At 32.1% G+C, this 15,398-nt stretch overlaps 1 protein-coding gene, 1 long non-coding RNA gene and 1 pseudogene across 2 annotated transcripts; 2 read left to right on the forward strand and 1 right to left on the reverse strand.

The window, feature by feature from the left end:
• On the forward strand, positions 2,561-3,550 carry LOC18605527 (annotated as a pseudogene).
• Positions 6,839-8,677, forward strand: LOC18605528 (cannabidiolic acid synthase). The gene has a single exon (XM_018117468.1). It carries the CDS (start codon positions 6,839-6,841, stop codon positions 8,435-8,437), a length of 1,599 nt encoding a protein of 532 aa, XP_017972957.1. The 3' UTR covers positions 8,438-8,677.
• LOC18605529 lies at positions 9,199-12,099 on the reverse strand. The gene is made up of 3 exons (XR_001927137.1): positions 10,877-12,099; positions 9,760-10,514; positions 9,199-9,661 (listed from the first exon to the last, which is right to left on the reverse strand). It is a non-coding gene; the product is annotated as an uncharacterized LOC18605529 (long non-coding RNA).

The following is a 15,398-nucleotide window of genomic DNA, read 5'->3' on the forward strand; positions in this document are numbered from 1 at the left end:
ATATTTTGGGGATCAACAAAGAATCTGATGGGCAGGTTTTATGAGATGCTGACTGTCATCCTTTTCCTGGGTTTGATTTTTTCCTTTTGGTTAGGGATGGGCACTGGGCAGCGAAGCGACTGCTAATGGACCTTGTCATCCATCCATTCATTCCAAATTACGCATGTATCCTTGTAACTCTGTAGCGGTCAAACACTGCAATAAAAAGAGCTGTCCTTCTATGCTTGTACAGCACATACTAGAGGCCACGTAAGCTATTCCACTGTGCTTACAAGACATATTAATCTTTGCTTTTTTTTTTTAAAACAAAAACTGCTCTTTTTTTTAAGTTTAAATTTTATGTCATAAAAATAAAAGGAGTTTTTAATTTCCACTACGTAATTTGTCAACTCAGCTCTTAATCACAGCGCATATTTAAATTTGCACATATATACTTATAATACGTGTGTAAATTGTAAAGAATAGAAACAAATAAATAGAATAAATATGATTATCAGAAGTAGTGACAGAAATGGATTAAAAAAAAAAAGTGAGTGATTGTCGATATCTAAATATCGATATATTTTACTTGTAAATTCACCATCACAAAGTAATTTTTTACCCATGTGTGGGTGAACATAATAAAACAAGTAATTTAGTAGGATATAAAATTCAGTTTTGACGTGATAGAGTAGAAGCGTGCAATTGGCAGCTCATACAAGTCATTCTTCCGTCTTTGAAAGCGTCAAAATTGGCAGGGTGGTTTGGAATCTTGCTCGTACAATTTTCTTTTGAAATAAAATGATTCAATTCATTTTAGTCTAATCTTTTCTTTTCTTTTCTGTTTAGAGACAACACCCAAACTATGTTTTTCTTTCTCTTCTTTACGATAGCATTATCCCAAAACAATCGTCCATTTTCGAGTAGGAGCGTGCTTCTCATGAAATCATTTTTTTATTATTTTTTAAAAAATTGGAATGCCAAAACATTTCAATTTATATGGAAAATAGATATTCTTTTTTTTGTTCTTTTTAAATTGCGCACGTCTTTGTTGGTTTTTTCTTGTTGCTCATGACTTTCATATTTAGCTAGAATTACAAGTTTTGTTAAACAAAAACTCTATTTGGTTCATGCTTGCTGGATTATCTTGCTTTTATAAGCATGACTCGCGAAATACCAATTGATACAAACTCATTTGCATTGTTTTTCCTCTTATGTATAGGGACAAGAATTGCCTAATAAAACCAATGAAAAGATAAAAACAAGGTATTTATTTTACTCAATGATGAGGAAAAAAAGTGTTTTATAATCATCCTGCATATAAAAGATTTTCCTCCTTTCCTTTTTCCATTTTAAAAGCAATGATGAAACATAGTATAAACTGGGAGCAATGGGACTCTATCCACTTAAGAGCCCAACTTCCCCAATGGTATATACCGTTCTGCCCAAAAACTCCTGTTGGGCAGGTCCAACAATCAAAGAATCAGGCTCAGAATTGGACTTTGTATGGATTAAGGTCATAAGCATTATTTCTGACCTCTGTATATATTTCTTCATCTCGTTCATCAGATTCACCTCAACTTAATTCTCAAGCAAATTTTGTGGTCAGTGGCAGAAGCCGAATCTCGAGCCCATAACAAGCGTATCAATAGGTTCTTATATACGTATTGAACACCATTTGAACTAAAAATCTAAATTCATGGGTTTCTAAATTATAGTATGTTATTTTAACGTAATCAAATTTGAGGTTCAAACAAATATAATAATAAAATTTTGATGAGCCATATTTAATTTTATGTCTGAAAAAAAATTCCATAATTGATCGTATTTGATTGGTTGGTTTTTTTAAAAATAAATACATAATGAGTCATATTTTTTTTCAACTTATCTACTTTTTAAAAATAGAAGTTAGACCAAATAAGAATGTGAAAAGCTTTTTTTTTTTTAAAAAAAAGAGTTTAAAGAAAAGTTACAAAGATTAACTTTCTCTTCTTTCTTTTAAAAATATATTAGTTTTTCAGAAAATACCTTTCTCTCTTTCAATTGATCTCCCTTTCCTTTCCCTTTTTCTACAAATCACCATTCTCCAATGTAAATCACAATCTCCATCTCCTCTATCTCTCTACAAAAACAACTAAAAAAAAAAAAACAACAAAAGACCTAACAACAAAATAGCAAAATTTAGATTTTTTTTATTCTTACAAAGATTAAGAGAAAAGAAGACACAAAATTTAGAACTTAAATATAAAGGTTTTCTTTATTATTCACTAAAAATGATTTTAATGTTAAAAACATCGTTTTAATTTTTTATTTTTTTTAAGAATTAAAGCATTATGGTCGGAGTGCTTGCTAGATCAATAAAAATCTAATACTATTACTACTATACAAAATTTGAGAGCTGTTTCGTGTATGAATTTTTTTTTAAGCATTTAAAATCGTATATAAGCTCGAAGCAGACTTGTTCTGCTTTAGTTTATTACGTGATTAAAAATGACATGAATACTCTTTATAGTAATTTTAATCAAAATTAGAAGTTATATAATTTATTTTATCAAATAGCTATAGCTAAATTTTAAAATTCATTGATAACATTATTGATGCTCAATTAATTGATGCTAATGGAAGAATTCTTGATAGAAAATCCATGGAAGAAGATTTGTTTTGGGCGATCCGAGGTAGCTATGGGATTGTCCTTGCTTGGAAATTGAACTTGGTTCCTGTTCCAGCAACCGTGACTGTTTTCTCAATCACAAAGACCTTGGAACAAAATGCAACCGAACTTATCCATCGTTGGCAATATGCTGCACACAAGTTTCCTGATGATATATACCTTATTGTCACCATAACAAGGGTAAATTCTGGTGAAGAAGGAAAGGATACAATTCAAGCTGTTTTTACTGTTTTGGGTGGGGTTGATAATCTCATTTCACTGATGGAAAAAAGATTTCCGGAGCTTGGAGTTGTGAAACAAGACTGCATTGCAATGTGTTGGATTCAGCCTCTTCTATATTTGAGTCAATTTCCAATAGAACGCTTGGAGATTTTGCTTGATAGGAGTACTGCGGTTTACAAAACTTTTTTTAAATTAAAATCTAACTATGTGAAGGAACCTATTCCAAAAATTGTATTTGAGGGAATGTGGTAAAGGTTCTATGAAGAAGGAAAATATGGCTTAATTATCTTGATACCTTATGGGGGGAAAATGGATGAGATTCCAGAGACCGAAACTCCATTCCCACATAGAGCTGGCAACATGTACAAAATCATATACAATGTTCGCCGAGCTGAAGAAGAAAATTTGGAATTTCAAAAGTACATAAATTGGATTAGGAGATTTTATAGTCACATGACTCCTAACATTTCAAAATCTCCTCGAGAAGCATATGTCAACTATAGGGATCTGGAAATTGGAGTTAATAATAAAAGCAATACAAGTTATGCACAAGCTAGCATTTGGGGTTTTAAATATTTTAAGAATGACTTCAATAAGTTGGTGCCTGCGAAGACGTTGATTGATTTTGAAAATTTTTTCAAGCACGAACAAAGCATCCCTCCTCTTTCATCTTTGTAGAAGAAGAAAGTTAACTATTGCATCCTCAAAAATAAACTAGTTGAAGCCATGGGCTGTCAAGTAATAGACATCAAGTCCAACAAAATAATCTTTATTGGTTATCTTTAAAGAAATGTATATGTTATGCACTTAGATGATTTATTTTCTAAGAACATATGTTTCATGACTATAAAGGATTTTGATTGCTTTGGTATAGAAAACTTAGACATGTTAGCATGTATATTATATATTTGAAAACTATTTCAAAAAGATTTAGTTATTAGTTTGCCTAAGTTAATTTTTGAAAAGAAAAAAAATTATGATGCTTGTGTCAAAGGAAAACATAGGAGAAGTTCTTTTAAACCAATAAATTGTATATCAACATCTAAACCTTAACTTTTTCATAGAGATCATTTTGGTCCTTCTAGAACAATGAGTCTTGGCACTAAACAATATGGATTTGTTATTATTGATGATTTTACTAGGTACACATGGTTTCATTTATTAACTCTAAAAATAAAACTTTGGAAGTATTAACTTTTTTTTACAAACAAGTTCAAAATGAAAAAGGTTACTCAATTTCAAGTATAAGAAGTGACAATGAAAAAGAATTTGACAATCTTGGTTATGAAGAATTTTGTGCTTAAAATGGTTTTAGCCACCACTTTTCAACTCCTAAAACTCTCCAACAAAATGAATTTGTTGAGACGAGACATAGGACTTTAGAGAAAATGACAAGAGCTAGGTTTTGTGAAAGCAATTTGTCAAAATATTTCTAAATGGAAGCCATAATACCTCTTGATATATTATAAATCGAGTAATGGTTAAGCTTGATTTGAAAAAAAAAACACTTTATGAGCTTTATTAAGGAAGAAAGCCCAATATTAGCTATTTTCACCATTTTGGTTGTAAATGTTTACTTTTCAATAATGAAAGGATAATCTTGAAAAATTTGATATAAAGTGATGAAAGTATTTTCCTCGGCTAATCTCTAACTTTTAAACCATCAAGACCTTTTAACAAAAGAACACTTCTAGTTGAAGAATATTCATATTATATTTGATGAAGTTAATCCTCCCCTGAGAAAGGATTCTTTTGATGATGACGATGTAGGCATTTTCGAAGACGTAAATGAAGAGCATAATTTTGACAAGGAAGAAACTACATGAGAAAAAAAACCAAGAAGAAATCATGTACAAGGAATAACATCAAATTGAGCAAATTGAGGAAGAAAAGGAACCTAATCACCTTATAGCACTACAATAAATTTGATTTAAAGACAACACATTTTTAAAATGTGTTACTAAAAATATTTTTAATAACACTTTTTTTTTTTACTTTCTAGAACATTTTTGTAAATCTAATTTGATTATATAAAATTTTAGATGCATTATTAATAAAATGTAATTATAAAAATTACATACACTAACAAAAGTTGTACTTTTCTATGTTGTTACTGATCAATATAAAAAAAATGAAGCTAAAAATGTAAATAATTGCACTTTTTAAAATGTTACTATACAAAAAAATATGTTGCATAAAAAAGTATGATTAAAATTCAATTTTATTATAGTGGAGAAAGAAGGTATGTGGACATGTTCAAGGCAATTGACATCCAACTCGAGGGATAATTAGAACTAGATCGAATTATAAAAGTTTAAGCAATTATGTTACCTTGGTAAGTTGTAAACTCATCTCATAATTTACAGCTTATATTTTCTTTGCTCATATATTTTTATTTGTGTGTAAATTGTAAAGAGTATAAACAAATAAATAGAAAAAATAACTTGCATCAGGAAGGTAAAAGATTAATATACGATTATCAAGAGTGACAGGAAAAGTTACAAAGAGAATGAGTGATTGTCAATATTTTAATATGTATATATTTACTTGTAAATTTACCATCACAAGAATTTTTTTCACCCATATGTGCGTTAGCACAACATAAAAAGTAGATTATCTGAAATAAAAATCTCTTTTGTTCATGCTTCTTGGATTATCTTGCTTGATACATATTCATTTCACATCTAACTGTGGTGAGATATATCATATTCAAATTAGAAACTAATTAAAAAAAAAAAAAACTCTTGATGATAAGCCTTACTTTGTTTTATGCCTGAAAAAGTTACATAATTGATACTATTTGATTGGCTGGTTATTCTAAAACACATAGACAATGAGCTTTACTCAGTCAGGAATTTGGATATTCTTCTAGAAAGCTATTGTGTTAATAAAAAAAAAAAGTAAATTCCAGTCCATTAAGGCATTGGATGACGTATTTCCATATCCCCTTATCTTTAGAAGAAAAAGAAAATACAAACACAAGTGTACGATGACTTTGCTGATCCTTATCCAAGGGCAGGTAGCGTGAATCAAACCTTTGATTCTTGCCAAAAAAAAAAAAAAGAATTCAAATATAAATAGCCTAGCATTCTTGTCTGATATGATATTGAGCTACAAAAATTCTTATGGTTTACTAATTGTTTAAACAGAGAGGACCAGAAAACGAACATTTTGAAATTTTATCACCATTTGGCTTGAAATTATCTGAAGTCTTAAAGTACAATATAGAAGAATTGAAAGTCACATATGACAATCTTAGAGCACGTAGCAGAAATTGCCTGGAACGATTAGTAAGTAATAATAAAATTGGTTATACCCTGAAAGTCATCAGATTTAAATTTTTTTATTCAAACTTAATTTCATGGAAATTTAATTCACATTTGCTTGATAAACTTGTTCCATTGTGTCAAACGCTTTAACGTGGCTTTTGTCAGAAGGTAATTTTCAAATACATATTATTTTTTAAACATAACTGATTAGTCAATGAAAGATATAAAATCTTTATCATCTTTAAATTTATTATATATAAGAATAAAAGATTGCTTCAAACTATTACATCAAAATTCAAAAATCGCAATAGAAGAAAATGAAGTCAAGAATGATTAGTATATTATATGAAAGGTCACGCACCATTTAATATGAAATAGAGGTTGGTTTTGACAAGTACATATATAATGTATGCATTTTATTGACTATGTTGATTGTTTAATTATATTTTGCCAATAGTCAAAGGAAATAGCCGTGAAAGTCGATCAGATTTATGTAGAATTTCTCGTTCAAACTTTTACCTAAAAAGACATAATCAAGATATGGTCGATCCAGTTCTCACATCACCCCTGGTATTGGTGGGCATCAAGGCTCACATGTTTTTTAACTTGTAGAGCAAGCTTAGCCTCTGTACTCTGCACTATAAATACGGTTACTCCACTGCCAAATTTCCATGTACAACAACCCTAACTCCACAAAATGAAGTCCCTTCGTTACTCAACATTTGCCTTTCTTTTTGCTATTCTCTTCTCATTTTCATGGGAGACCTCAGCTCTGTCACATGAGAGATTTCTTCATTGTCTTTCCCTTCATTCCAACGACCCATCTTCTATTTCTAAAGTCATTTACTCACAAAACAATCATTCATATTCATCTATTTTGGAATCCTCCATTCAAAATCTTAGGTTTTCCACGATAGATACCCCAAAGCCTTTAGTCATTATTACTCCCTTGCATGCATCTCATATCCAAGCAACAATTCAGTGTTCGAGAAAACACGGCTTGCAAATTCGTTCTCGAAGTGGTGGTCATGATCTTGAGGGTCTTTCTTATGTTTCTGAAGTTCCCTTTGTCCTCATTGATTTAGTTAATCTTCGATCAATTGATGTCAACGCTGAAAATAGTGTTGCATGGGTTGAAGCAGGGGCTACCTTAGGTGAACTATATTTTAGGATTGCTGAAAAAAGTAAAACTCTTGCCTTTCCAGCCGGAAATTGCCATACTATTGGTGTTGGTGGCCATTTTAGTGGAGGAGGTTATGGTGGATTGCTCAGAAAATATGGTCTTGCCGCTGATAACATTATTGATGCTCACTTAATTGATGCTAATGGAAGGATTCTTGACAGAAAATCCATGGGAGAAGATTTGTTTTGGGCGATCCGAGGAGGTGGAGGAGGTAGCTATGGAATTGTCCTTGATTGGAAATTAAAGTTGGTTCCTGTTCCAGCAACAGTGACTGTTTTCTCAGTCACAAAGACCTTGGAACAGAATGCAACCGAACTTATCCATCGTTGGCAATATGTTGCACACAAGCTTCCTAATGATATATTCCTTGCTGTGACCATAAGAAGGGTAAATTCTGGTCAAGAAGGAAAGGATACAATTCAAGCTGTGTTTGCTGCATTGTTTTTGGGTGGGGTTGATAATCTTGTTTCATTGATGGAAAAAAGATTTCCGGAGCTTGGAGTTGTGAAACAAGACTGCATTGAAATGAGTTGTATTGAGTCATTTCTATACTTTGGTCAATTCCCGTTAGAACGCTTGGAGATTTTACTTGATAGGACTGCGGTTAACAAAACTCTTTTCAAAGTAAAATCTGACTATGTGAAGGAACCTATTCCGAAAATTGTATTTGAAGGGATGTGGCAAAGGTTCTATGAAGAAGAAGGGAAATATGGCGTAATTATCTTGATACCTTACGGGGGGAAAATGGATGAGATTCCAGAGACTGAAACTCCATTCGCACATAGAGCTGGCAACATGTACAAAATCATATACAATGTTGGTCGAGCAGAAGAAGAAAATTTGGAATTTCAAAAGTACATAAATTGGATCAGAAGATTTTACCGCCACATGACTCCTTACGTTTCAAAATCTCCACGAGAAACATATGTCAACTATAGGGATCTGGACATTGGAGTTAATAATAAAGGCAATACAAGTTATGCACAAGCTAGCATTTGGGGTTTTAAATATTTTAAGAATAACTTCAAGAAGTTGGTGCATGTGAAGACATTGGCTGATCCTGAGAATTTTTTCAAGCACGAACAAAGCATCCCTCCTCTTTTGTCTTGGTAGAAGAAGAAAGTTTAGTATTGTATCCTCAAAAATAAACTGGTTAATTTTATTTTTGTTTTTGATAGGACTTAAAAGATGTCAATGCTCTTTAGTTGTTCGATAAAAATAAGTTAGAAGTGATTGAAATTGTTGACTCAACCAAATATGGCTGGTAAATGTCAACAACTTTCAACACGTGATTTATTGCTGTTAATGAAGTCAGAGTGATGTAAGAAATCCTAAATAAGTTGTCCCCTCGTCTCTCCGTTGTAAATAATGATATAATGATTGATACACAAATGTTCATGACGTATTCTAAAACAAGAAAAAGTCAATTTCTTTAAAAAAAATAGTTCCTTTGATACCATTTAATTTTGGCACCATAAGTTTTATGCTTAGTGAAATGAATGACGTTTTACCTCCAATAGGATGTGGTTTTCCATCTTCTCTGACCTAAATATATTCATAACCATGTTGGAGTAGGGTGTGAGAATGAGACGATTTTGTCGGAAGAGGTCAGACTTAGCAGCCGTTGCCTCATGATTTCATAATCATTGGTTTCCTCGTTTACTCAGTCTCCCAAATTTGACAAGGGCTCACGGGAAAGAAACCTTTTGTTTTAAAAAAAAATAGCGATCTTATGTAAAGTTCATTTACGAATAGATTGTGTTTGTATATATTAGAAGATTTTGATGGGGTTTCATCTCCATATATATGACAAAAGTAAAAACCTTTTTATCTGTGATGGATGCAGGCACTATTTTTTTGGTATTTTTTTCTCAGTGAACTGGTATCATTTTATTTATAGTATTATTGAGTTACAAAGCCAAGGTCTAAGCAAATGAAACGCAACGACCCTGGAAAGAGGATGTAAAGACATCCCTCGGGGGCACAAAGCCCTGAACCACCCTAAACCGACATGAACAGAGAGGCCTTAAAAGTCCATACACACCCATTGACAGAGACAAATAACCACAACACAGAGGACTCCCCTGCATCAGATAATGAAGTAGACAACATTGGGAATCATAGATATATACATAAAATCAGCCCCAGCGATTCACCACCATACTAGCTCCCCATCGTAATAAAATTACTACATCAAGGTAACCAAATCTGCGAAAAGTGAAGTCATAGAGAAGGCTTGTTGAACATCATAAGGATGCCACCAGCATAGCAGACAGAGAGGCAAATCAGCAGAAAATGACAATGGCATGGCCCATGGTGGCACCACCACATAAACTCCTTCAGAGAAAAACAAAGAGACATTACCCCCATTTCAGCAGCCATAGGAACCCAAGATACTAAATAGCACAAAGGCAGCAATGCACAATGAAACACACCAGAAAAACAGAACCCATATTTACTGTCATTCAATTTTGTTCCTTGTGGCAACACCATCTCTGCCTTGGTCAAACCCACCAATTCTGGCCATGCGAAGCTTAATACCACTGCCTAGACCCCTGACCTTCCATGAGATTACCCTCATGATCATCACCCTCTTGAATCGTTAATGACTTGGTATAGCACAGAAACTCACCCAAAAACCAGTAGGTAGATTTGGTCAGAGGACCCAGCGATATTACCAAAAAAAATTTGCCAGTTCACAAAAATCACCAGGTATCCAAAAAGCTGAAGAAGCTAAATGCAAAACATTAAATTAACATTTGATCAAAAAAGGAAAGCAAACACATCAAATTCAATTAGATCGTAGACACCCATTTTTAGTAAACAATATTTATATTGTAAACAATAATAATAATGGATGAGTTGCTGCAATCTATGGGGTATTATATGGGTCGCTCCGAGAGATGTCTCTACTTTCTTCCTCACAAAACAAGTCATTTGTGCATTTCACATCAGGAAGTCTTTGATGAATTAGATTAATTCTTTCAACAGGGATATGGCTTAACCTAAAGTGCCATAGATCAAAAAAGTTGTACCCCGTCTTTGAAACAGCAACAGAGGAAATTTTTGGGGTCTTTGCAAAATTTTCAAAACAGATTTTTGATAAACTTTGCTCATCTTGATTCTCTTGCATCAGATAAAGTCCTGAGCAGGCTACACCAACCTCAATCACCTTCCATGAAGGAATCTCCTGGACAATACAGTATTTGTCAGTGAATAGCATACAAGCTTTTTTTCCATTTGCAATCTGTCCTACTGACATTAGATTAAATTTAAAACTTGGAACATGTAAAACATTATGCAATGTCAATGAAGAACTCAACTTGACTACTCCAATATGTGACACAGGAATTTTTCTATTGTTTGGTAATTCAACAAAACAATCTTTTACTGGTTTGGCATGACTAAAATTGCTTAAGGAATAAGATATATGATCTGATGCTCCTGAGTCTGCTATCCATTGGTTTTTCTTTATCAAGCTAGTATCCACATTCTCAAATTCACATGGCAAATTATTCACAGTATTGAAGCATAAATGTCATGAAGCAATACCTGCAAACGCTGAATTGGCTAGTAAGTGTTTGGTAGTTTGAGGTGCTGTTGAGTTCTTACCAACTCTTCCATTTATATCATTCACATTCAGGAGGTTCATGATCTTGTTTACCTGCTGCTGTAGGACTGATAGTTGAGACATGGAGCCTGTTCCAACCAAAGCCTCTTCTTGCTCTACTTAAGTCTCCTCTCCAGTGATTGTTTCATAGCTCCCAGATACATTATTTACTGCAGCCTTTCCTTCCTTGTTATTTCCCTTCCCTTTTGTGAATTTAAAATCCTCTGGAAAGCTAATGATTCTGAAGCACTTATCTTTGGTGTGTCCTCTTTCCCACAATAGTTACATACTATATCCTTTTTCCATTTCCTTTTGTTTTCTACACTAACCATCATAACAGATGATGCAGTTGTTGGCTAAGGCTGTATCATAACATTTCTCTGGGACTTTTCCCTCAATTTTAAACTGTATACTTTGTCCAGTGCAGGGATGGGATCCATGAGAATAATTTGGGATCTAATTGCTACAAGGGACTCATTCAAGCCATTTAAGAACCTGAATACCATATCTTTATGATATTGGTTAGAATATTTTTTGAAACAAACAGGATTGCAGCTCCCACATTCACAATGAAACAATGGACTATAGTTTCTCATTTCTTCCCAAAATCCCTTCAACTCTATAAAATATGCATCAACTGTCCTAGTCCCTTCAGTAATATTCCCTAGAATGTACTGTAAGTTACAGACTCTAGTGTCGTCAGGTTGAGCAAAATTTTGTTTGAGTGTATTCCACATTTTATAGGCAGAATCCATATAAAATATGGTTGAGGCAACTGGTTGAGAGATTGATTCCAGTAGCCACCCCACAATAAGATTATTGCAACGGGTCCATGACTGGAAAAGGGGATCTGTGATTTCTGGCTTAGGTATGGTTCCATTGATAAACCCAATCTTGTTTCTAATGGAAAGAGCAAGTAGGAAATACCTACTCCAGGTGATGTAATTATTGGTTGTAAGTTCGGGGTTGATAACTACTGAACCAGGGTGGTCAGTATAATGTGGGTAATATGCAGACTTCGGATTAGCTATAGGAGGGTTTTGACTGGTTTGTGTACTGTTTTGGGTTGTGGTTTGTGCTGGTCTCGATTCAGCGAATTTTGACATGGTTTTAATGCTTAAATTAAGCTCAACAATGAATACAAAATGAAAAGAAACAACTCAAAGTAGTTACCTGGAGGCAAACTTACTAATTATATGAATGATGACAGATTCCTTCAAGGCTCAGCTTCCTGCTCTGATACCATGAAAGAAATCGTGACACAAGAAAAGACGGCGCAGTAAATGAGGGAATGTTTCAGATCATTCCATTACACAGAAAAGCTGTACAAAAAAGGGTATTTATAGTCTGTACAAAGGGTAACCTGACGAGAGAGAAAAACTATAACTAATCCTAAATTAATCAACTTAACAAACTTAACTAATTTTTGAAAATACACTTTATTAATGAAACGCTGTGTTTGATGCCTTCGACTGCTTCCTTCTTTATCTTAAATGAAACGATGCGTCTTGAGGTCTTCCCTGTCCTGCTTATGGCTTCTTTCCTAAAAGTCTCGATCTTTCTTCTTTTCCAGTCCAACCTTCATCCGAGACTTGGCCATTTTTTATGTTCTTGGACTTATTTCTGTAACTCATTTCTGATAGCTACAAGAGTAGAATTTCTAACTTATCCCTCAACCGCATTAATCCCAAGGAAACGACTACACTAGCGCATCATCTCTGCCTGCCTTGGGCAGAACATAAATTACGCACATTGTGAGTGACGGTTTTAGCTTGTTTTTTTCACGGTCTAACTTATTTCTTAAGGGGCTTTCGTAATATACATCCTGTATTAACTCCCTTACTTAATAAAAGGGACTTTACCTTAAAAAAAAATTCAAAAGAAACTGTATGCACTGACTGTGCTTAATAATAGGTTTATATGATTGGAATGTATATATTTAATTCTTAATAAATTGAAAAATTAACATAATTATGTAAATGAGTACTTCCAATTATATGATGCAATTATGAAGTTTAAAAGTTTTAACATTAATATATAAGAGGGTAATCTTGATTTATTTGTCAATATATTCTCATTTACAATTGTTGTGCATTTTTATTTAGAATAACCAATAAACCTATTTGAAATACAGAGGACAAGAATTGGCTAGCCTAGGATATTCCTCGATGCTTCGGCCAGAACGATTAGTATACAACTTTATACAAGAGATGAAAATTACTGGATAATAGGTATATTTAAAATCTCATAGGTTATCTTAGACTTAAAAACGGAAAGAACAATTGTCAAAATAAAAAACAAAGAAAAAAGAAAAATTGTCCATTAGAAAATTAGGTTCCACTTTCGAAATTTTGTCCTGGGTTAAATTTGGAATCAACCAAAATTACACCTTAATTAATTCAGGCCATCAGGCCAGGAAATTGGGCTACCTAATGGCTTTTGGAATTTTCTCCCATACATTTTTCAAAAATGAAAGGATAATCTTAAAAAATTAATATACAAAGTGATGAAAGTATTTTCCTAGGCTAATCTCTAACTTTTAAAGCATTAAAACCTTTTAACAACAGAACATTTCTAGTTGAAGAATCTATTCATATTATATTAGCTGAATCTAATCTTCTACTGATGAAGGAATTTTTTGATGATAATGATAATGTAGGCATTTTCGAAGAAGTAAATGAAGAGCATAATTTTGACAAGGAAGAAACCACATAAGAAAAATACCAAGAAGAAATTACCTACAAGGAATAGCAACAAATTGAGCAAATTAAGAAAAGGAACCTAATCATCTTATAGCATTACAATAAATTTGACTTAAAAGACAGCACATTTTTAAAATATACTAAAAATATTTTTAAAAACACTTTTTTATGGTTTTTAGAACATTTTTGTATATCTGACTTGATTATATAAATTCTTAAAGACATTATTAATAAAATGTAATAACAAAAATTGTATATATTAATAAAAGCTGTACTTTTTTATATTACTACTAAATGCGAAAAAAGTGAAGCTAAAAGTTTAAATAGTTACACTTTTTAAGATTTTACTACACAATTCAATTTTATTGTGGTGGAGAAAGAAGGTATGTGGACATATACAAGGTAATTGATGATTCAACTCTAGGGATAATTAGAACTAGATCGAATTATAAAAAGTTTATGCAATTATGTTACTTTGGTAATTTGTAAACTCATCTCATAATTTACAGCTCATATTTAATTTGCTCATATATTCTTATTGTGTGTAAATTGTAAAGAGTATAAACAAATAAATAGAAAAAATAACTTGCATCAGGAACGTAAAAGACTAATATAGATTATCAGGAGTGACAGAAAAAGTTACAAAGAAAATGAGTGATTGTCAATATTTTAATATGTATATATTTACTTGTAAATTTACCATCAAAAGAATTGTTTTTACCATTATGTCCGTTAACACAAATAAAAAGTAGATTATCTGAAATAAAAATCTCTTTTGTTCATGCTTCGTGTATTATCTTGCCTTCTACATATTCATTTCACATCAAACTGTGGTGAGATATATCATATTCAAATTTGAAATTAACTAAAAAAAATACTAATAAAACTCTTGATGATAAGCCATACTTAGTTTTATGCCTGAAAAAGTTACATAATTGATACTATTTGATTGGCTGGTTATTCTAAAATACATAGATAATGAGCTTTACTCACTCAGGAATTTGGATATTCTTCTAGAAAGCTATGGTGTTAATAAAAAAATAAAGGTAAATTCCAGTCCATTAAGGCATTGGATGACGTATTTCCATATACCCTTATCTTTAGAAGAAAAAGAAAATAAAAACACAAGTGTACGATGACTTTGCTGATCCTTATCCAAGGGCAGGTAGCGTGAATCAAACCTTTGATTCTTGCCAAAAAAAAGAGAATTCAAATATAAATAGCCCACTATTCTTGTCTGATATGATATTGAAATACAAAATTCTTATGGCTTACTCATTTTTTAAATAGAGGGGACCAGAAAACGAACATTTTGAAATTTTATTACCATTTGGCTTGAAATTATCTGAAGTATTAAACTATAATATGGAAGAATTGAAAGTCACATATGACAATCTTAGAGCACGTAGCAGAAATTGCCTGGAACGATTAGTAAGTAATAATAAAATTGGTTATACCCTGAAAGTCATCAGATTTAAAATTTTTTTATTGAAACTTAATATCATGAAAATTTAATTCACATTGGCTTGATAAATTTCTTCCATTGTGTCAAACATACCTGATTAGTCAATGAAAGATATAAAATTTTTTATCATCTTTAAATTTATTATATATAAGAATCAAAGATTGATTCAAACTATTACATCAAAATTCAAAAATCGCAATAAAAGAAAATGAAGTCAAGGCTTATAAGTATATTATATGAAAGGTCACGCAACATTTAATATGAAATAGATGTTGGTTTTGACAAGCACATATATAA

This window comes from Theobroma cacao, chromosome 3, assembly GCF_000208745.1.
Source record: "Theobroma cacao cultivar B97-61/B2 chromosome 3, Criollo_cocoa_genome_V2, whole genome shotgun sequence".
Lineage (NCBI taxonomy): Eukaryota > Viridiplantae > Streptophyta > Magnoliopsida > Malvales > Malvaceae > Theobroma > Theobroma cacao.